Source organism: Carlito syrichta, unplaced genomic scaffold (assembly GCF_000164805.1).
Source record: "Carlito syrichta isolate Samal-C Ts95f unplaced genomic scaffold, Tarsius_syrichta-2.0.1 Scaffold288963, whole genome shotgun sequence".
Classification (NCBI taxonomy): Eukaryota; Metazoa; Chordata; class Mammalia; order Primates; family Tarsiidae; genus Carlito; species Carlito syrichta.
Genome location: NW_007233059.1, coordinates 122486 through 146547, shown reverse-complemented (window position 1 = coordinate 146547; position 24062 = coordinate 122486). Strand labels below are relative to the sequence as shown.

At 39.5% G+C, this 24062-nt stretch overlaps 1 protein-coding gene across 1 annotated transcript in view; it reads left to right on the top strand.

The window, feature by feature from the left end:
- Positions 1-290: 290 nt before the first annotated feature.
- Positions 291-24062, top strand: part of CUNH11orf88 (chromosome unknown C11orf88 homolog) — a 28358-nt gene continuing 4586 nt past the window's right edge. The window contains exons 1-3 of the mRNA XM_008054028.1: positions 291-516; positions 1245-1283; positions 1428-1498. Coding sequence (XP_008052219.1) covers positions 291-516; positions 1245-1283; positions 1428-1498 — 336 coding nt within the window. The remainder of the gene's footprint in view (positions 517-1244; positions 1284-1427; positions 1499-24062) is intronic.

Here is a 24062-nt window from a genome sequence, read left to right as displayed (position 1 = left end):
CCCCACGACTCCCGACAGGACTGGACCCGTCCCGAAGTTGATGCTCTGACTCTCGCATCTCGGCTACCGAGGCTCGGACTGGTCCCGAAGCCCCGCGGTCACCGCGGAGGTGGGCTTCCGACGGCCCGCAAGGCGCGCGGGGGGACCCCAGCACCCACCCCCCGGAAACCGAAGGCCCGCCCCTCCTGCCCCCGCCCCGGGGCCGCGGCTGCAAGCCACCCGCCGGCCGCCGGGGAGGCGGGGCTGGGGGAGCGGCGAGGCAGCCCGGCGAGGCGGCGTCCCGCGTCGCCATGGCAACGGGGCCCGGCGGAGGTCCCAGCGGCGGGACGGAGTCCCCCGAAGTTGGCCCCCCGGGATTCCTGGTGTTCTCCGGCTCCTCGGAACTGGACGCCAACTGGGCGAAGCAGTTCTGGACCTCGGCGTCGATGTACCCCGCCGGCGAATCCCAGCTGGTGCTGTGCCGAGGCAGCAGCCAGCGGCTGCCCGTGGCGCGGCCCTCCAGGGCCAGGGAGCCCGGTGAGTCAAGCCGCCGCCCATCCCCCACCCGGTCAGCCCTGCCCGCCCCCACCGTCACCCGCCCGCAGGACGCCGGACCCCCTCCCAGGAGAGGCCGCCCGGCCTCGATCTAAGACTCTTTGGGTTCCGACGTGTGGGCGGCGTCTACAAATTGTCGACGAAGGGCGCTTGCCTAACGCATTCGCAAACACACGCAGGGATGCCTCTGAACCTTCCCAGCCATCCTTCCACCCCGAGAAGGATCAGTGGTATCTGTGTGGCACCTACAAAAGACCCCTTACATGGTGGTATCTATCTGGCAGGCAGTCTAGAACAATCTGAGGAAATGTTTTAGGTTGGCCGACAGGATACTAAGGATGGTAGCGTACGTAACTGAACCCAAACACAGAAGCCCTAGAGAAAGTCGAAGGTGGAGTCAACATTAAGAATCAAGTCCCCTGACCTGTAAGACCCCAGGGAAGCCTAGCACGAGGAAATGATTATCCTGTACCTTTTATCCTGTACAAAAAATTCCAGTACCTCTAATGTTGTGGTCTCATCCAATAATTTCTTTACTTCCCTATTTTATTTTTTAGAGAAAAGTCACACTCAGTCTTTTCTCCATGAGAGTAACAGTAAGTACCAAGTTTTATGCCTTTCAACAAATTTTATAGGTACAAAAAATTCCAACACCTTTAAGGTTGTGGTCTTGTTCAATGATTTCATTACTTCCCTTTTGTATTTTCTAGAGAAAAGTCACACCCAGCCGTTTCTCCTTGAGAGTAACAGTAAGTACCAAGTTGTATGCCTTTCAACATCCCGACTCCTAGGTCCGTCAGAAAACAAGATAACAAGTACAAGGGTACAACTTTACACTTTGGTATAACTTTCTGAATTTAATCTTAAGACTCAAACTGGATTATTCCCTTTAGAGAATAGAGACATCTTTGCTGAAGCCCTGAAGACCCGGGAATCGGAAGAGAAAGAAAAGTATCTCCAAAAGGTAAGCCAATATTCCAGAAGACCATCTGATTTTCTTTTTTTCTTTTTTTTCTTTTCTTTTTTTTTTTTTGAGTAGGAGTCTCACTCTGTCACCCAGATTGGAGTGCAGTGGCACGCTCCTGGCCACCACAGCCTCGACCTGCTGGACTCCGGCAATCCTTCCACCTCAGCCTTCCAAGTAGCCAGCATTACAGGCACGTGCTACCATGCCCGGCTAGTTTTTGATTTATTGTAGAGATGAGGTCTTGCCAAGTTGCCCAGGCGGGTCTCGAACCTGCAGGCGCAGGCAATCCACTCAGCTCAACCTCCCAAGGCACGGGATTACAGGCTGAGCCACCAAGCCCAGCTAGAACTGATTGTCTTAATAGATTAAAATTAAATGATCAGAGGAATGAGTCTGTCATCCAGACCCGTTTTGACTAAAGGCTGAAATTAAACACACTGGTGGAATCAAGTCAACGGAGCACACATCTCTTTTTGGCAACATCCTTTGTTTGCTTTTCATGATATAGGCATAACCTTTAACTCAGCAATTAATACAGTGATTTATAGAAACATTTCATTTGGTTAATGGATAAATTCTATTCCTGTAACTGTTTTCGTACTATATAAGCAAAGATAGAGGGTTCATTTTGGCCTAATGTCTTTAATCATTGGACATATTGGCAAACTCTGAAAGACTTATCGGGAATTCTACATAAATTACAGAACAATGCATTTGAGTATCTTGATCACATTAATTCACTTTGTGAACTACTGGTGATTCCTGCAAACAAATTAGATGATTAGAACTAATTAGTCAGCATTTTCTTCTTTCTTCAGGATATTATGTACTGCATCGTTAGTTATACCAGGATTTTATAGGTGGAGGACAAGTCTAATTTTCAAGGAATTAAAAATTGTTCAAAGTCAACTTCTTCCATACTTTTAGAATTTAATGTTCACTGCATTTCATTTTAAGATGGGATTAGAAATAAAAGGTTAGAGACAAACTATTATCCATTTAACAACTTTTGTCAAACAATAAGACAATATGATGGGAATTATGGGTGGAATCATGGACTGCTATACTAATAATCTTTTTTTTTGGAGAGAAGAAAGATTTACTCTTTTAGAGTGTGTAAAAAGAATAATAAAAAATAAAGAGATGATGCTAAAGTATAAATGCAGCAAACATGATATATTAAACAGAAACACTATCTCCTGGCATGCCAAGGAATCGTACACATCAGTACTAATAATCTTAAAACTAGTTTCCTTGCCTTGGATCCTTCTATTAATTTATTAATTAATCAATCAATTCCACAGATATGTATTGAAGATCTGCTATGTGCAATTACTGTGCTAGATGCTGGGGCCCCAAAGATAAGACGTGGTCCCGATCTCAAAGAGTTTATAGTCTGGTGGGAGAGACAGCTAACTAAAGTCAATACTTAGATTATGATGATAGATAATGCACATAACACTATGAGAACACATTGGAGGACATCAAAATCAAGCTTGAGAAATCAAGACGCCATCCCAAAGGCACTGAGTTGTGAAGGATTCATGGAGTTTGTCAAAGACTATGCAAAGCAATCCCTCACAATGCTCTAGTAGCCTTCCTAAAATCCAACTATGAGCATGCTGCTCTCCTGCAGGAGCAAGACCAAACTCCTCAGCATGTTCAAGTTCCTTTCCAACCTGACCACCGCCTGACTTCTCCTACTGCTCTCCCTACTCTATGCTCTCCCCGCCACGCTACATGATTCGTTCTCAACCACTTAGGCCAAGGCACACTGTTTATCCCTTCACATATATGCTACCCAAGTGATAAATAGGAAAAACTTATTTTTTTGCTATACTCCAACATGTACAGTATCTGCCAAATTGCACATTAAACCTAGTGAGTCCTGCGATGCAGTATAGAAGATGATTCTATTTGTTAAGAGTAGAAGATACGAGGTCCAACAAGTTAGTAAGCCAGTGGGAAAGAAAGAGAATATTACTGAAACAGTGCCTTCTGGGTACACAGGAGAACAGAGTACTCTGCAGTACAGTTATTTTGAACGATGCCAAGGTGCAAAGGGGCAACCAAGAGAATCCTGCAGTAACTTTGTATTCTTATAGATATCCTGAGATATTATAATGTAGTATCCATAACAACCAGTTTACTGAGTTCGTATTGTGTGCTATACATTAAGCTAAGCAGTTTACATTTATCAACCCATATACTCCTTAAAATAGCCCATGTTAAATGCTTATCACCATTTAACTAAAAAAATGCTTCAATGATGGTACAAAGTTCCCACAACTGGTAAGTGGCAGAACCTAGATTCAAAGCCTAGTGTCCTAACTCCAAAGCCCATGAAATTAACCACATTATAAATGCATTATGTTGTGATGATTGTTGACCGTGGCATTGTTCAGGTATGCTACCAAATATTCTAAAATTCAAAAGTATGGTATAAATATAACAAATGCGAGAAACCCTATGTCCAGCCCTGGGACTGTAAACTGTTTCTTCAGTCTACAGTGCACTTTTCTGTCTCCACCAGAAAGGTTCTTCCCCATTTACCTTCAAGGCCTAAGTCAAATGCCTGCTTCTGTGACGCCTTCTCACAGGTTGCCAAGAGACTAACAGGATGAATAGTTCCCTTCTCTGTGCTCCCATGACAAATCATGTATCCTTTCTCACAGTAGTTTTTACAGTCTTTGATCTGTGTAGTAGGTAATTGTGTATGTTTCTCTTTCCTGCCAGATTACAGGCACCAGAGTGGAATAAACTTTGGAGATAAGATGGGCTGGAAGCCTAACTTTGTCACTTACTCTTTGTGTGTCTTTGGGCAACACAATTAACCCCTGTGATGCTCAGCTTTCTCATACATAAAAGGAGAAATTATTTTTTTTTACAAAATTCACCTCATAAAATTGATATAAGGTATATAAAGCACCTGGCCATAGTTTTTACCCTCAACAGATGTCCTTTATAGGGGCAGGTGTCATGACTTATTTGCTTAACCTGGGGCCTTTCCGGTTACTGAAACTCAGTGAATATTTATTGAATACAGGAATGCATAATTGAGCTCATTAATAAGTGAATGAATGCTCCATCCAGTGATAATTCAATTTTGTTTAGTCTTTTCCACATAGATCCAACTGGCAAGTTTTTCTACACTGATAATTTTTGCAAGAATACTCCCAAAATCAAATTCATTAGCACATCACCTCTCTTCTCAATTTTGGTTTTATCTCATGGGTCTGGATATGATGGAAGGAAATGTGACTCCCTGTAATTACTGAAGCAGAATCTGGTTTTGGGTACCTCTGTTCTTCTAGGTCTCTCTCTGCATAGCTGCCACCACCATTCTAGAATTTTCACTTTGACATTAGAAGATAGATGGGTAGGAGGCTATCTTTTTAACTCATAAAACATTTACAATAATCTATTTAAGAGAACCTTTTACATGATTTGAGCATATACTTTGGTAAGTAAACTCCAGGTATAATTTTCATCTTACATGGGAAAAAAAACATTACCCATAAAGTCTCCTTAAGGTTTATTCTTTCACTTTCTCCTTAAAATTAATGAAAATCTAAAAATTTATTTTCTACCTCTCCTGAAAATGCCTTTAAAGTCTTCTATCCCCAACGGATATTGAGTTTCCAGTTGTTAAAGTTTTTTAAACTTTAATGTTATTCTCCATTTTGGAATATTTTCCAGGTATACATTATAATAAATGCTTTTAGTTAGTGGACAAAATGATATTAATCACAACTACTATTTCTGTGATGGATGTCCATGGCAGGAAATCAAAAACAATTGAGTCTGTCAAGATTAAATGGCTTACTGTGTCCATAAAGGAAACCTTATAGCACTATACTGGACCATTACTCTTCCTGTAAGAGTTCTAGAGTAGTCTGAAAACATTATAATAAATGAATAGTCAGCTAATTCTTTGAAATCATAAAACTAATTTGCTTTTTAGTTTTGCCACCTTGAAGAAAGCTCTTTAGCTGATTATCTCTTTATGAAAAGAATTATAAATAATTCATATGCTGGGAGAAGGAAGAAGAGGTCAGAGCAGTATTTTAAGGCAAATATATAGATGACATATTTGGAAATTCCCTTCTGGAATCAAAGTTTTAGCATGAGTGAAAGCCAAAGGTTTTTTCAAGGAAAATATGCAATCTGCAGAACTATATCCCAGATCTGCTCTTTATCGGGAATGGAGTTTTAATCTGTTCCATTACACATTCTATACAACCAGTGGTATCTATAAGTGTAAGTATTCCTCAAAAGTTTGTCATATGGCACTTCCTTGAACCACAAGCAAGTCATGCTATGATGAGGACATCACGGTAGTCCCCTTCCTTATCCATGATTTTTGTTTTCCTCAGTTTCAGTTATCCTCAGTCAACCAGGGTCCAAATATATTAAGTGGAAAATTCCTGAAATTAGCATAAGTTTCATATTGCTTACCATTCTGAGTCATGTGATGAAATGTGCTGTCTCAACCAGGATGTGAATCATCCCTTTTCACTTTGTAGCCAAGAGAGACCACAGACACATCACTTTTATTGCAGTATATTATTATAATGAATCTGTTTTACTATTAGTTACTATTGTTACTCTCTTACTGTGCCTACCTTATAAATTAAACTTTATCTCACACATGTATATATAGGAAGAAACATAGTAATACAAGGTTCAGTTCATTGATTGCAGGCATCCACTGGGGGTCCTGGGATGTATCCCCCACCAATAAGGGGCACTACTGTATTCTTAGAAGAAAGATCTTAGAAACTTCACAGAGATGTATTTTTAGACACTGAGACGTGAAAGTGGAAAAATTTTTAACATTATCATCCATTATCCTATACTTTCAAAGTAGTGAAAGAGATACTCTAAATCATTATGTCAGCTTCCGAGAGCAAAAGTGTAGGGAATTTCCTCACTGTCTGCCAGGTTGCTCACATAAAAGAAAATCCTCTTTTGTGTTAAAATGATAAAGATTGGCTTCCTAGACAAACCTAAATTTTTCTAGTAAGTGTTACCTGGCTTTTAGTTTTGCTCTCCGGCCCTAATGTAATATTTACAAAATTTCTTTTTCTTCCATAAAAGGAATACCAGGAGGAAGTTGTCGGTTTCTCCTTCACCAACAAAAGATATTTAGTCATTTAAAGTCTTGTTGTTCCTAATTCATCAAAACATTCAAGAGGAAGAGTCATAAGAACAGACTATGCATTTATAGTAACAAGCCAATATTTAGGTAGCAAATGATAATTTAAAGATTATTTAAGTATGTGTTATGCTTTTACATCACCTATAGTACCACTTTGCTTTCAACAATTCTTCAATATCGGAAAACATTTTCAGTTGACAGGTGAGAGTCCTCTCTCAATCTTCTTTTTCTGTTTTTTTGAGTTGGCGTCTCACTCTGTCCATCGCCCAGGTTAGAGTGCAGTGGCACGCTCACAGCCACCACAGCCTCGACTTTCTGGGCTCAGGTGATCCTTCCGCCTCAGCCTTTCAAGTAGCTAGAACTACAGGCATGCGCCACCATGCCCAGCTAATTTTTTGATTTACTGTAGAGACGAGGTCTCGGAATATTGCCCGGGTTGGTCTTGAACCCTAGGCTCAAGCAGTCCTCTCGCCTCGGCCTCCCAAAGTGCTGGAATTACAGACTTGAGCCACCATGCCTGGCCTCAATCTTCTTTAGTAACATCCACAGTCCATGAAAACAAACTTAGGAAAGAGATTTGGAATCAAATATTTGAATTCATTTTCACATAGACCAAGGCCCAGAGGTAGATAGGACTATGACCCTCAAATCCATCTCTTCTTCTCCCCCGCCCAAATCTGTATATTTTACCTTATATACACTTTACCTTAAGAACAAAATTAAACATTTTAAACCCTAGATACTATTGGGAAAGAATCCACATTCATTATCTGTTTATAAAACATAATTAAATGAAACTATTAAATGCTAAATAAAGCAAAAAAGATCATGTATTTTTTAAAATAAATGCAGAGCTATCAGTTTGGTTCCAGTTACATTATGCCTATTGTTCAAATGCCACATAAGCAGTAGGGCCTAATAAGATTTATTGAAGAACTGGAATTATTTTGTCGATCACCAGGTAATCCAATGACACCTGAAATTAAAACCATAATCCACCTCTGTCCTTTGCCTCTTTCAAAGGCAAGATGAAAGGTTCTCAGACAATTATATTAAAGCCAGATAATAACACTAAATGATTTATTTATCTACATTGACTTCATTGCTTTGTCATTTTCTGTGATAATGTATTTTACTCACACAAAGTGTGGTCAAGAGTGCCCTCAGAACCTGGAGTGATTCAGTCATTTGTCTGGTTGGCTCTTGAAATTTTACAGTTCCCAACCCACTGTGTTGATGTTATAATAGAGCTTCATTATTCTGAATTCCTTATTTACAAATTTGCCTACTAGGTGCAATTTATTTGTAACCCCAAAATCAATTCTTGTGGCACTTTTGTGGTCATTTGTGGACATGCACAAAGCAGTAAAACATTTGAGTAGGCCAACACACATTCCCAGCTGAGGTCGAACAGGGCAGTGCTTGGCTTTCTTGTTTCAGTGCTCATAATTCAAACAAGTATTCTTTTGCTGTCTATTCATTGCCACATTTTTCAGGGTTCTGTTGTTGTTTGCTTTTGCTTTGGTGATTTTGCTGTCTAAAATGACCTTCCAGTGTTGAAGTACTGCCTAGCATTCCTAAGTGCAAGAGGGTTGTGATATGCCGTATGGATAAAAATATATGCATTAGAGAAGCTTTGTTCAGACATGACTTAGAGTGCTGTTGGCCATGAGTTCAATGTTGATAAATCAACAGTATATTTTAAATAAGGTGTCTTTAAACAGAAGCACACATAAAGCAAGGTTATGTCTTGTTCTGTTGATGAAATGTTGTGACCAGAAGCTGGCAGGCACCTAGGAGCAATGGCTTAGCATTCACTAACTCAGTGTTTGAGATGACTTTCTAGAACATAACTCTGGCAAATAACAAGAATCAACTGTGCTCCTAAAGTTGGTTGAATCATAGTTTAATATACAAAGTCTTTCAATATCTGCCTCCTGCCATATTTCCCCAGCCTCATCTACCACCATTCCCCTTTAAGTGCAATCCCTACTACAGCCATTCCGAACCATTTGTAGTGCCGAGACATGTTTCATATCTCTGTGACATCGAACCTACCGCTTCTTCTGTCTGAAAATGCCTTTCTCCCGTTTCTTCTCAATTAACTAATACTTACTTGTTCTTCAGAACAGCTCAATGTTCACAGTCAAAACTTTTCTCATTCCCTTTACACATTCCCCAGTCAAATATGAATGCCCTTTCTTTCCTGGAACCCCATGCATTCCCCTGTCATCAACCCAGAATATAGTACTGTGGTGTAGTTGATGTGTTGTTCCTGCAGCTTCTAAGTGCTTTAAGAAACAGCATAATGATAGCTATTATTTTTACGGTAGTCTGTGATTCTGTTTAAAAAGGGAAGTATAGTACAAAACAAAATATGAACATGTCATAGTCTGTATAAATGTCATAAAAATAAATGTATGAAAGAAAAAAAAGAAAAACATCATGGTTCTTTTGACTTTATAATCACAGGGTCTGACAAATAGCAGGTGACCTCCTGACTTACCACATTAATGCTTCTGAAGGAATAGATGACCTCACTTGTCTGGACCGTGATCCTGCACGATAGCCCAGTTCCTTGAGCTAGATGTCATATGAGATATTCATGTAATAGGAGGCCAGGCCAGAGTAGGATTAACCAAGGCCTCACAGACACATAGGTACCAAGCAGATATGTAGTTAGTTGAGCAAAAGGATGTGGCAGCAGCAGATGAGAGTGGAGGTCTATTGTAGTCTGTAGGTCACAGAAGAAAGTCACAGTCATTGAGCAAAGCATTGTATGTCCTCTAAAGGAAATGATCCCAGAAAAAAATAAACAGATGGATGTTTAAAAACAGTGCCAAGATTTCACAGCACATACGGCACGGAACCTTGATGTGGGAGTTGAAATGTAGGGTCAGGAGTGGAAAATAAGGCAGACCACTGTCCCAGAGTGTCTGGAATGCTAGACAAGGAGTTGAGACTAAGAATGGAACTCAGAGTACAAGACAATATTCCATATACTAGAGCTTTGATGCAAAAGAGAGGCTTGGCCAAAAAAGAAAGAAAGAAAAGTCATATAAGCATTTATCCTCCCCCCAACCCAATCACATTGCTAAACATTTGTGTCATTTCTTACTACTATACCCAGAAAACTAGTTCAGAGTCATCAATATATGAGGCAAACAAATTGATCTAACTGTGGTTGTTTTGATGTTTTTTGCCAAGCAAAAAAATATTGTTGAAAAATCAATGTACAAACAGTTGATTCTATTGTTTTCGATTTTTTTTTTTTTTTTTTTTTTTGAGTTGGAGTCTCACCCTGTCACCCAGGCTGGAGTGCAGCACACTCACAGCCACTGCAGCCTTGACCTGCTGGTCCCAGATGATCCCTCTGTCTCACCCTCCCAAGTAGCTGAAACCACAGGTGCACTCAATGTTCACGCCCGGCTAATTTTTTTATTTATTGTAGAAACAAGGTCTTGCCAAGTTGCCCAGGATGGTCTTGAACCCCTGGACTCAGGCAATCCTGTCACCTCCACCTTGCAAAGTGCTGGGATTACAGGTATGAGCCACTATGCCCGGCGGATTCTATTGTTGATATAAACTCTGTTAAATAACTTTTAAAGAAAAGTGTACATATTTTCATTGTAACAGTAATTCATTAGAAATAACTTGGAAGTTATTTGGGATAGAATATTTAAGTGTTGAAGCTTATATAATAAAGGATAAGTGTTTAGAGCACTGAATAACTAAAAACAGAAACAAAAGATAGTTCTTAACTGTGCGTACAATGTTTTATATATTACCTTTGCGCTATCTGGGGTTTCTGACCGTAAATGCTGCCAATAGATAAAACAAATGTGTGTAGGCGTAGACATTAGTCTGTATGTGTGAGACTGAATTGGACATTGTCTAGGTTTTACTCCAGACACGTGGGGGTCCTGCACTGAAATCATGGGACCAAGATGAATTTACAGAATGTTGGCCAGAAGCAACTGAAAACTCTGTAGACTTAAAAAAGAGATCGAACCGGGCGCGGTGGCTCAGCCTGTAATCCCAGCACTTTGGGAGGCTGAGGTGAGTGGATTGCCTGAGCCCGTGGGTACGAGACCCGCCTGGGCAGGCAAGACCTCATCTCTACAATAAATCAAAAATTAGCCGGGCGTGGTAGTGTGCGCCTGTAGTTCCAGCTACTTGGAAAGCTGAGGCGGAAGGATGGCCGGAACCCAGCAGGTCGAGGCTGCAGTGGCTGGGGGCGGCCACTGCACTCCAGTCTGGGTGAGAGTGAGACTCCAACTCAAAAAAAAAAAAAAAAAGATCGAGGCAAGTTGAGGTCAAAACTGAAAAGGCAATGTCATGTTCCACCAAGAAGAGCCAAGCTAAGTCATAAACGGCAAGGTGAATCATGGGCCCAAAAGTTAGGAGAATTTGATTTGGAAGAATTGTGCAAGATTCATTCACCAAATGTGTTTTGAGCACTTCTAAGTGCCTGGCATTGTACTATACACTTTAGCACAACAATGAACAACAACATACAAAAATAATGTTGGAAAAACACAAACTCTGCCCTCATATGAAACTTACAGTCTAATCAGGGAGAGAAATATTTATGTAAGAATTACACATGTTAGGAGAACATTTAATAGGCTAGTATTGATCCAATCAAGGGAATCAGGGAAGATTTCTACTAAGATTAACTAGCTGAGATTTGGAGGAAGAATGGGCATTAAATAGGCCATAAGGAAGGTGTGGAAGGAGCACTGGGAGAGCATTTTAGGCAGCAGAAACAGCATGTGCAAAGGCCCTGTGCTGAGAACAGGCACAGCTCACTTCAGAAGCTGAATGATCAATGTGGTAATGCATTAGGCCATAGTAAAAACAATGAGAAGTCACTGAAGGGCTTTAAACTAGGATTGATAATAACAGATTTGCTGGAAAAGAATCAGGAGACTTGTCATATGGAAAATGCATTGAAAGTGACCAGAGCAGAAAAGGGAAAATCAGACTGGAGGCCACTGCAAAACTCCAGTCAGGAGGTGATGTGACCTAGATTAGGACAGTGCAGGGGGGATGAGGAAGAGTAGAGTTTACAGATATTTAGGAACTAAAGTAACTAGCACTCAGGTTATATACCTGTTATGAAAGGCGAAGCATAGCAAGGTATCAAAAGCCAGTTTTCTGGCTACACACCAGGATGGATGGTGTCATTCTCTGAAACAAGAAGCATAAGATGAAGGTCCAGGTTGGAGTTTTTGGGAGGAGGGGTTAAAAGTTTGGATCTATCCAGTTTGAGGTACCTTTGAGATAAGCAGGTGGGGCAGTCAAATAGACCTGTGAATGTTCGGGCTAGAAACTCAAAAGCTAGATAAGGGCCAGAGAAGAAGTTCAAGAGTTATCTGTGTGGGAACCTTAACTTCTCTTTCTTAAGTCTTTGTGGGCAGCACAGGAAAGACACATCTGCAAGATAAGGTCAGTCCCATTCACACATACTATTCACCCGTAATGATCAGATCTGCATAACCATCAACGTGATGAAAATCTTAAAGACTCAGTGGGCTTTTGTTTGCTAAGGACAAGCTTTGATAATTATTGCAGACTGGATCATCAAATAGCATGTAATGCAATCAGATAGAGAGAAGTATCCCAAATATACCAGAGGCGCCCCAAAAAAGGTATACCTATTTTAAAAGATATTATCTACGTATTATTTTTAGTTCATTGTAGTCAGAAGCGTCTGGACACCGATGATAACCACTTTGAGCACCTCTTGCAATCACAAAAGTAAAATGTGACTTGTAATTCCTCTTTTGTTATCGGTATATATTGAGTATTACAATTTTAATACAGTGTTTTCTGTTCTTAAAATGTGTATACATTTTTGGCACCCTCTCTATGTACACTTTATTGAATTTAAAATGGTGCTCATCTTGTGCTCATATTTTTCTCAACATGAAAATTCAAACCTCACTGATTGCTTTTTTGAAATAAGTGCCTTTTAACACGATATTAAAGCATTTTTTTAAAAATCACTTATGCTTTTGCCCTGCATGCATTTTTTTGTGTGAATGTTTTAAAGTAAGAGCTACATTCTTCAGGCAATTATTACTTATCTTCCATTAAAGTATGTGTAATAGACCTAAGAAAATATATGCATCAAAGCGAAAACCAAAAAAAAATACACTTTTTTCTTCCCCCAACAGATAAATTTATACTTCATTGAAGTCCGCATTTAAGAAAAAATTGTATTGACTCCCTCTTATGTAAGGACTGATATGTTTTTCTCATTTTAGTAAGCTGTTACTTCTTAAATAAAAATTATATATGTTAGAGCTAGAAAGTGAGCCAGGATCAAGCCATTTCCAGGAGGTATGGAAAGGTGCTGAGATCCACATCTTTTTTTCTGCGAGTCATCACTCCTCCTTTCTCTGATAAATAATCCTATAACATCTTCCATCCACTCCCACAGATTACTGCAGTTGGATCTATCTTTTAAAATCAGAACAGTGCTAGAGAAAGTCTTTTAGCCTATCTCTTAAAGTGTATAGTATATCATTTGCAGTACAACAGTTGTGTCTTATTATTATAATAGATATAAATTTGCTACACAGCAGTTGTAGAAGCTACACAGCAGATTTCAGTTAATAGGCCCAGGGAATGATAGTAAATTGATAGAGTAAATTCATAGTTGAAGCATTCATTCTGCTATCAAAATCAACAAGCAAAAGGGTATAGGCTACCTTTTGTTTTTTTTGTTTTGTTTTGTTTTGTTTTTTGAGTTGGAGTCTCACTCTGTCGCCCAGACTGGAGTGCAGTGGCCACTCCCGGCCACCGCAGCCTCGACCTGCCGGGCTCCAGCGATCCTTCCACCTCAGCCTTCCGAGTGGCCGGAATTACAGGCGCGCGCTACCACGCCAGGCTAATTTTTTGATTTATTGTAGAGATGAGGTCTCACCTGCCCAGGCGGGTCTCAAACCCGCGGGCTCAGGCAATCCACTCACCTCAGCTTCCCAAAGGCGCGGGATTACAGGCTGAGCCACTACCTTTTGAAATCAAGCCCAAATGAGATATTTTTTACTGTCAAATAGTTTTACCTGAAGCCCATCATAATTCTTGCCTTCCTCAAGATTGCATTTGTAACATAGAAGTGAAATGGAACCCCCTGAGGAATAAGATTCTGTGTAAAATAGTAACTGAAATTCCCTAGTACTCCTATAGAATTGTTTACTCCCAATCATTGGGATAGAATTAAAAATTAAATTCTGGAGCCTCAAGAACATAAAAATCATAATGTTCTCAATCTCTGCTTGGGTAATAATCTAAATTTGAATGTAATTCCCATTTTATAGCTAACTTATAATCAAAACTCCTATCATGAATATTTAGTTTACATTAAATAAGACCTTGGAAAGCACATCAGTTTATAAGCTCCACTGTAATTCGACTATCCTTACCCTGTAGCCACTTTTTGCAAAGTGCTACTTGATACCACCAAGTAAGTAAATTAACTTCCATCAAGACTGACCCCAAACTGGATCAGCTCCCCCGCTGTCATATCACACATTTTCTACTAGAATGTAAATTCTTCTGTGAGAACAGAGATTATATTTATCTTCTTCAACCAGGGTTAATCCTAATTAATTCTCCATTTTCAAAATGAAAATGGAGATCGAGTTCTGTCGGTGTGTGTGTGCATGTGTGTGTGCATGTGTGTGTGGGTGTGTTCCAGAATCTCTCGTGTGTGTTTGAAGACGTGTAGCAAAAGCAACATTTGATACAGAGTCAAACAGAACTGGAAATGGGTTTACGTCCTTGGCTCCGCCAGTCACTAGTTAATTAAGTGACCCTGAGCAAAATTGTTCACTTTTATGTAATTGAATTCCTTCTATCTGTAAAGAGGCAATGACAAAGCCTACCTCACTGTGCTATGAAGATTAAATGAGATAACTTGTAAAGAATCCATACAAGGTTCGATGCAGTGGTTCATGCCTATAATCCCAGCACTTTGGAAGGCAGAGGTGAGAGGATTGCCTGAGCCCACGCGTTCGAGACCAGCCTGGGCAACTTGGCGAGACCTTGTCTCTACAATAAATTTTTTTTTTTAATTAACCAGGCATGGTGGTACGTGGCTATAGTTCCAGCTACTTGGAAGGCTGAAACAGAAGGACCGCCTGAGCCCAGCAGGTCAAGGCTGCAGTGGCCGAGAGCATGCCACTGCCCTCCAGCCTGGATGGCAGAGTGAGACTCCAACTCAAAAGAAAAAAAAAGAATCTATACTAGGCCTGAAACCTAGTAGTTACTCCATGAAAGTTTGCTTTTATCTTTTCTGCTTTCCTTTTTTCTTTTTGTTTTAACCCTTGATTGAAAATAAAATGGGGCAACCCTTTAGGTTCCTTCCCACTGTGAGAGCTTTTCTGTCTTCTCAACAAATCCTACTTTCTAAAAAAAAAGAAAGAAAGAAAGAAAAAGAAAATGTTAGCAGATATAAAATAAGCTTTAGCATTAAATGGAAATGCTTTGACTAAAGTGATATAAAATAAGCTTTAGCATTAAATGGAAATGCTTTGACTAAAGTGATAAATCTCAAATGATGACCAATAGATTACTAAATGCATGGTCACCTAAGTATCAACATCCTGATTGAAAGACACAATTCAGATTGACTTGTCCATACTGTTCAAATGAGACTCATACTATTTCCCTTAATCGTATTTTAAGTTGTCACCTGCAAAAAGAAAAATTATCACTGAAGATATATTTTGAAATTTCAACCACAGAGCAAAAATATGTGGACAAAATTAATTAACCCTTTGCATGGAAATTAAAAGTAATTGGATTTATCATAATGTCTCGCTTTAAAAGTATAGATTTAAGAGGTGAATATCATGATGATTCTGAAAGTTTGGAAGTATTCTCAACCAGAACCCTATTAAGCAAATCAACTGGGAAAGAAATATTTTCAATATGCCAAAACACCTTTGTGGCAGTTCTTGGAAGCCTAGAAAAAGGCTAAGTTACTGAAGCCAAGGCATTAGCAAAAATGGTACATAGTACAACAATGAAAGCCCAGTTAACCCAAGATAATCCCAACTGATCAGCTAAATGGTAACTGAACTTAGTTGAGATGATCAAGATGATCCTCTTCTGCATAAGCGGGCTAGGTGAAGTTTGCTCGTTTACTTTGTTTTTGCATTTGGATGGATGAATGGATCTATTTGTTATTTATTGAATCAGTCTGGTAAGTTGTTTTTTCTAGGAAATTGCCCATGTCATGTACATCTTCAAGCGTTATTGGTGTAAAGAATTCATAGTGGTTTTAATCATCTTTTTAAAAATTTCTGCTATAACTCTAGTTATAACCCCTTTTCATTTATAATCATTTGTACTTTTTCATAGGTAATTATGCCAAAGCATTTTTATTTTAATAGTCTTCTCAAAAAACTGACACTTGGCTTTATTATCCTTTATCATATTTTTACTTTTTATGTTATCCGTAATTGATTTTTGTTACCTTTTCCTTCAACTTTGGGTTAGTTCTCTTTTTTCTTCTAACTTCCTTCCCTTTTCACTTTGCTTCTTAATTTTCCATTTTATTTCTTTTCTAATATAAGAATGTAAGGTTATAAATATCCTTTAAAGTTCTGTTTTAGCCACATCTCATAAGCTAATATAGTATTCGCTTCCTTCCTTCCTTCCTTCCTTCCTTCCTTCCTTCCTTCCTTCCTTCCTTTCTTTCTTCCTTCCTTCCTTTCTTTTTCTGAGACAGGGTCTCATTCTGTCACCCAGGCTGGAGTGCAGTGGCATGATCTTGGCTCACTGTAGCCTTGACCTCCTGGGCTCAAGTGATCTGGTCACTTCAGCCTTCCAAGTAGCTAGGGCTCCAGGCATTCGTCACGCACAGCTAATTATTATCATTATGATGATGATGATGATTATTATTATTATTATTTTGTAGAGACGAGATCTTACTACATTGCTCAGTCTGGTCTTGAACTCCTGGGCTCAAGTGATTCTTCTGCCTTGGCTTCCCAAAGTGCTGGCATTACAGGCATGAACCACTGAGCCTGGCCTATTATTCCATTTTTAAGTATTTTAAAATTTTGTCCTGATTTGCCCCATGAATTATTTAGAAGTATGCTTTTTTATTTCCAAAGTACGAGGGGGCAAGGGGAAATCTCCCCCCAAAAAACAGAATTTATTTATTTTAAAAATTATGTATTTATTCTTACATGTTTAAACTTCAGTCACCTTCACAGTCTTCTCTATTTCATGTAATACACCTCTCAAGATGCCTTTTCAACTGCTCAAAACAGTTTTTGAGCTTGATGATTTTGATGCCCTTTTACTGCTCCTGCTATTTTTTATTCCACCTCTTCCACATCAAAACGTTTCTCTTTGAGGACTTTTTTCATCTGGGAAAACAAAAAGTTGCTCAGGGTGCGATCAGGTGAATAGTGACGGTGGACCACAGGGGTCATGGCAGTTTGGGTCAAAAACTGAACACTCAGCACGGGGTAGGCAGGTGCATTGTCACTGCAGAAGAACCAATCACCTGTTTGCCACAACTAGGGACACTTCTTCCGCAAATCAAGACACAATCTTCTCAAAACTTCCAGATAAAAACTTTGGTTGACCATTTGATCCAGAGGAGCAAATTCCAAGTGTACTACAAGGGGTCCACCCTCCAAAGATAATTCCAGGTTGGGGGGGGTTCCTCTCTTGTGTATTGTGTTTATGTTTAATAGAAATAATTTATTTTTTATAAATTTTTATTTTAAAGATGTGGGGCACAATTCGAGGTTAGGTATATAAATGTTCATTATGCAAGTACCCTTGTTGATGAGGTGTTCCCCCCCCGGGCAGATTCCTACTACTGCCAATCCCACCTTCCCCCCAGTCCCCCACCAGCAGTTTCCCACTACTGCCAATCGTTTCCTTATTATAATATAGTATTATCATAATTGTTACGGTCCACTTATGAGTGAGAACATGTGATACTCAGTTCTTTGTTTCTGTGCTAGGTCACTCAATATTATAGATTCTAAGTCCATCCAAGTTGCGTGAAGTTCTTAATTTTGTCCTTCTTTATGGCTGTGTAATATTTCATTGTGTTTATGTACCACTTTTTTTTTTTTTATCCAATCCTCTTTTGAAGGGCAGTATAGTTGGAAAGGAAAAAACTTTTAAAGAATTTTTTTTTCTGAGTCAGAGTCTAACTCTGTCACCCAGGCTGGAGTGCAGCAGCATGATCATGGCTACCACAGCCTCATCCTGGTGGACTCAGGTGATCCTTCTGCTTCAGCCTTCCAAATAGCTGGAACTATAAGCGTACCACCACACCTGGCTAATTTTTTGTTAATCTATTTTAGAGATGAGGTCTCATTATGTCACCCAGGCTGGTCTAGAGCCCCTGGGCTCAGGCAATCCTTTTGCCTCCACTTCCCAAAGTCCTGGGATTACAGGCATGTGCCACCACACCCAGCCAAAAAATGTTTTTAATTTTCATTTGGGTTAAAATATTTCCCCCAGTACCTCTTAGTCTATTTTCTTCATGTTTTTTTTTTTTTTCATTTCAAACCATCTGCTCCTTTTCTGTATAATAATATTCTTGAGAACTAACTACATGCTGTATGCACTGTGTTTTATTCATTCTTATTTAATCCTGAGAACAACTCCGCTGAAAGCATTTTGATTACCATCAGTCTGCAGATGAGAAAGCAGAAACCTGTGGCTTTTTCAAGGTCACACAGCTAAAATGTAGCAGTCAGGGTTTGAACCCAGGCCCCTGTCAATGGAGTTAAGAGGCATAACTACTATTCCGTGCTGGCTTCAAGAGTTTCTTGATCCTCCCTGTGTGGGGATGATTGCCAAATATCTAAGCAAAAAATTGATTTTGGAATCAATTCACTACTCTTCTAAGACATTTTTAAAATTCTGCTCAGTAATTCAGCTTTCATACTATGGTAGTCAAGAGAAAATTTCTTTTGGTAATGTAAGTAGGTAATCAGAGAAATAAACACTGTTTTTTTGTTTTGTTTTTAATTTTTTGAGTCAGTGTCTCACTCTGTCACCCAGACTAGAGTGCAGTGGCACACTCACGGCCACTGCAGCCTCCACCTGCTGGGCTCAGGCGATTCTTCCACCTCAGCCTTCCAAGAAACTGGAACCACAGGCAGGCACCACCAAACCCAGCTAATTTTTTTATTTATTGTAGAGACAAGGTCTCGCCAAGTTGCCCAGGCTGGTCTTGAACTCCTGGTCTCAGGCAGTCCTCTTGCTTGGGCCTCCCAAAGCGCTGGGATTATAGGCTTGAGTCACCACACCCAGCCACACTGTTATTTTTGATGAATGTTTCATTCAAAAAATTTCAGTCATAATCCAAGAAAGAATTGCAATTTTTGTATGAGAACCAGGTTTTGAGAAGAAAGGGCCTTTCTTCTAAAGTCTATTGTTTACTGATATATACACAGAAATTGCATTTTTTTCTTGGATTATGACTGATATATATTCTTGGATATATATACTGATAGTATATAGTACACACACACACACACACACACACACACACACCCATCCAAAGTTTAACTGTGGAGAATTTGAACAATAAGTAAATATTTAATGTCTCATAGATGATTAATGAATTTTAGTGTCTCTTCAAGAGTTAAATTGCTTAATTCTCTCTTTTTGGTTTTTTAGAACCAAACACCCTGGGTGGCAATGTGGACAGAGGAATTTACACCATATACTTAATAACAAATAATATTTAGATATTTCTCCTTGTTTCTTCTTTCCTCCCTCCATCTGTATTCCTTAACTAACCTGTAGATCAGAGGTCATTAGAATTCTTTTATGCCTGTCTGTACACAGAAGGTGGACAATCTATCTTTCCGCTTTTCCCCCCTTTTCATCGTTTGGGAAGCATTGAAAGAAAAATTTCCTCTGATAATAATAGTGTCATAATAGCTACCATTTGTTAAATGCTCACTGTATGCCATGCATTACTTGAAGCAGTTTGTGCATTATCTTCAATCTTTGCAACAGCCTTCCTCACAGATGAGAAACCCAAGACTCAGAGAAGTGATTCTTTGTTTTACCCAAGATCACAAACCTCTAACCTATAAGTTAGTGAGTACTATACAGTTAGAGGGAGGAAAGGAGGAACTGATGCCAAGTAAGGTGTGATGCAAAACTCTTGGGCTCTTTGACTCAACCCTAAAATGAATTTTAGAGTGGCCAGCAAAGTTTTAAAACAAAGTTTATTAAAGAAAGAAAAGGAGAAAGATAGAAAGACATGCCAGCGCTGGCATGGGCGAAAGAAAACCCAACTTTTTTGCTTTTTGCAAACTGCCTGTTATACCCAGTGATTAATATGTTAATGAGTAGGCGGGGATATCTGCTCCCATCTCTCTGCCTCTGATGGGTGAAGGGGTGGTCTTATCATTCCTAAGGCTTTTTGGTTCCCAGTCTGGGAACCACCTTGATGGAGTTTTCCTTTAGCGAGCTGAGGGGGTGGGGTAGACTGGAAGTCCACATTGAATTCACATCCTGCCAACAGGATGTCTGGACAATTTCTAAAACTTGCCTACAAGAAATGTATCTATCTACACCTAACCTGTGCTAGCTACCCTGCCTCAGAATCAGGAGGGAGAGTTAGTATAGTACTTGCCATTCATTCCATTGCAGGATTGAGATTAAAATCCAAATGTATTTGACTCCACTGATCCACATTGCCAACCAAGGTGTTTGGCTCTGAAAAGCAAAAGAGAGAGACTTAAGCAATGTAACTCTTGAAGTGACACTAAAATTCATCAACCATTTATGAGACATTAAATGTATGTATTATCCTGATTGCCAATTTTATTCCATAATTTATTTTTTCAGGCATAGTATAACTAAGCAAAATGTGTAGCTATAAGTAAATATTCAATATTGCAATAAATAAAATTCTCACCCCCTTATAGTATTGTTTTAAGAATTAAATTATTGGTGCTGGGCATGGTGGCTCACACCTATAATCCCAGCACTTTGAGAAGCCAAGGTGAGAAGATTGCCTGAGCCCAGAGGTTCCAGATCAGCCTGGGCAACTAGACAAGACCTCTTCTTTACAATAAATCAAGAAAAATTAGCTGGGCCTGGTGGCACACACCTGTAGTTCCAGCTACTTGGAAGGCTGAGGTGGAAGGATCACCTGAGCCCGGCAAGTCGAGACTGTGGTGGCCATGGGCTGCCCAGCACAGACTCACTCCAGCCTGGGCAACAGAGTGAGACTCCAACTCAAAAAATAATAAATAAATATAATAAATAAGAATTAAATTATTAAAATATCTTATACATAGAAAATTCCATTAATGAACCCAACCAAAGCACTATAAATAGAAATGAGACATTTTTTGTTGTTACAAAATTAACAAGTAAGTTACTCTTTCTTACTAATAAAACAGATTGTAAGGATTTTCTCTTACCACTGATTCATATTTAGCTTTCCTGGCAGAGATTTCTCAGACTAGTGCACAACATTTTTGTTTACATGACACAGTTGTTTGTAGTAATTTTGTTACTTATTCCCAGGAAACATACTCAAGAGGAAATCAAATCACATTTGAAATCTTTGTTTCTAGTGCATTATGTGATATTTTAAAACAGGTTAGGTATTAAAATCCATTATAACAAAACATCTGAACCCAAAGGAAAAAATAAATGAATACATTTCTTATTTTACTATTATTTTTGAACCTTGTTACTAAATATTTATCTTTTACATTAGAAACATAGGGCAGTATAATTTGTCTATGGTTTCTCAATAGATGCATGAAAAATAATCATATGATTTTGTTCATAGAGGAGTTTAAGAACTAAACTTACCCATTGTATAATTTCACTTTCTAAAACTTTTTTTTTTTGCTTAAGCTAATAATGGTGGATTAAACAGTACAATGATTGCATTCATACATTATGACTCGATTCAATTCAACAGAAATTTATTGAGTCTCATATACAAAGCACTGCTTAAGCTCTAAGGAAGGATAAAAAGATGAGCAAGAATCTGAAAGAGACTCGGTAGCTGCTAAGAGATAAAGCAGGAAAAGTACGATCAATACAGCAATAAAGGTATAAAGTGCTTGTGTAACCACAATACAGGAGCAGTTATTACCAATTGAGTACGTGTGTAATGGAAAAGTTGGAAAAGAAATAACACTGAATACCTACATTGTAAATATCCTAGGTCTTTATCTACAGACATCATCTTATTCATTCAATGTCAAGTCAAGAAGTATTGTGAAACTTAGCTTAGTTCTCAAAAATACCCTACATTTTTTTTTTCAGTAACTGTGACATATGATGCCTAAAACTCAAGGAAAAAGTAGAAATTCTATCCCCAAATAAATACAATTAAAACTTTTGTAGGCTTATAAAAGGCAAGATTCATAGGACTTGAACAGAATGATGCAAAGCCTAGGCACCCAGTTTGCCTGGCCCAGATGCTGATTACAACTGCCCAGCACAGGCTCCTCCTCTCCTATGTCTGGGTGGATCATGCCTGAGGCTTTTAGCTCCATTTGCAACTGAGTTATCAGATACAGGGAAAAACCATGAAGAACTACCTGATAATGCAGCAGCTTTTAGGGCTTTGTCTACCCTGTTCCTTCTGCCTGCCTCAAAAGCTTTCTTCCCTATCTTGTCTCCATTGTTATCTGGCGATTATCACTTTTCAGGTCTAAGCATGGACATCACTTCCTCTGGGTCATCTTTTTTTTTTTTTTTTTTTTTTGAGTTGAAGTCTCACTCTGTCGCCCAGGCTGGAGTGCAGTGGCATGCTCACGGTCACCCCAGCGTCAATCTGCTGGACTCCAGCTATCCTTCAGCCTCCGCCTTCCAAGTAGCAGAACTACAGGTGTGCGCTACTGTGCCCGGGTAATTTTTTTATTTATTGTAGAGATGATGTCTCGCCAAGTTGCCTGGGCTGGACTCAAACCTGTAGGCTCAGGCAATCCATTCGCCTTGGCCTCCCAAAGTGCTGGGATTACAGGCTAAGCCACCGAGCCCGACCCGTCTGGGTCATCTTATGAGTCCCAACCGTCACCCGACAGACACTCACGTCATAGTTAAGGGCCCTTGATTTTCAGTACTTTAATTACACCCTTTACTAACTCCATCATAGTACATTTGAAACTATTTCCTTGTCTTTTTCTCTGTAAGTCTGCAGTCACCTTGCAGGCAGGAATTACGGTTTGTTCAGCCACTAGCACAGCAATGTTACATCATAAGATGCTTGTTACGGGTTAAAACATGTCCCCCACCCACCCCCAAATATACATTGAAGTTTTAACCTTCAGTACCTCAGATTGTGACCTTATTTGGAAATAGAGGCTTTGCAGATGAAATTAGTTAAGATGAGACCATACTGGAGTAGGGTGTGCCCCTAAACCAATATGACTAGAGTCCTCATAAGAAGATGACCTTGTGAAGAGAGACACAGTGGGAGAATGCCATGTGACAGCCAAGGCAGAGATGGGAGCCACGCAAGCCAAATAATGCCACGGACTGCCAGCAAGCCACCAGACACTAGAAAGCGGCCAGGAAACCCTAAAGGTTTCAGCGGGAACGTGGTTCTACTGATACCTAAATTTCAGACTTCTGGCTTTCCAGAACTTTGAGACAATAAGTATTGTTGTCTTAAGCCACCTTATTTGTAGAACTTTGTTATAGCAGCCCTAGGAAAAGTGTACAGTGCTCAAAAAATGTAGATGAATTTATTGGAATTTTTACCTAGCTATTCCAAATCTGTATCTTATTCTCACTTGTTATTTTTTTATTCTAGCCTTAATCTAAACAGAATTGCTTTCCTCTTATCTGGCCATTTGAAATCACAAGTTTTATTTGTTAGAGTCTCAGGTTTTTCCTCTGTTCTTAAACTAAACACCAGATATAATTTTCTGCCTGACTCTAATATTGATTGAGTCTATGAAAAAAAGTGTACCCGTATTTACCTATTTGTATAGATTATAGGTTGATAAATCCTCCTGCTCGCATTAGATTCATTTTTTACACTTAGGAACACTTTTCTGAGAATGTGCATGTCTCAATATCTAAGCTAGAGAAAGGAGATGAGAGAATAAGGCAATGTTCCCGTATGCAGGCAACTAAGACGAGCGAGCCCTCTTTACCATGGACTTAGGTAGTAGCCTACTGTGAGACTGCTGAACCTGTATCTTGCTACCATTTAGGGGCAAGGTAGTGTGGTGGGCAGTAGTTTGGACTTTGTCATCGAATGAAGTTACATCACATCCAGTTCTGCCACTTAATCGCTTGGGTAAACTCAAATGTGCCGAAAGGAAAAAAACAAACAGCCTCATTCAAAAGTGGGCAAAAGACATGAATAGACACTTCTCAAAAGAAGATATACAGGCAGCCAACAGACAC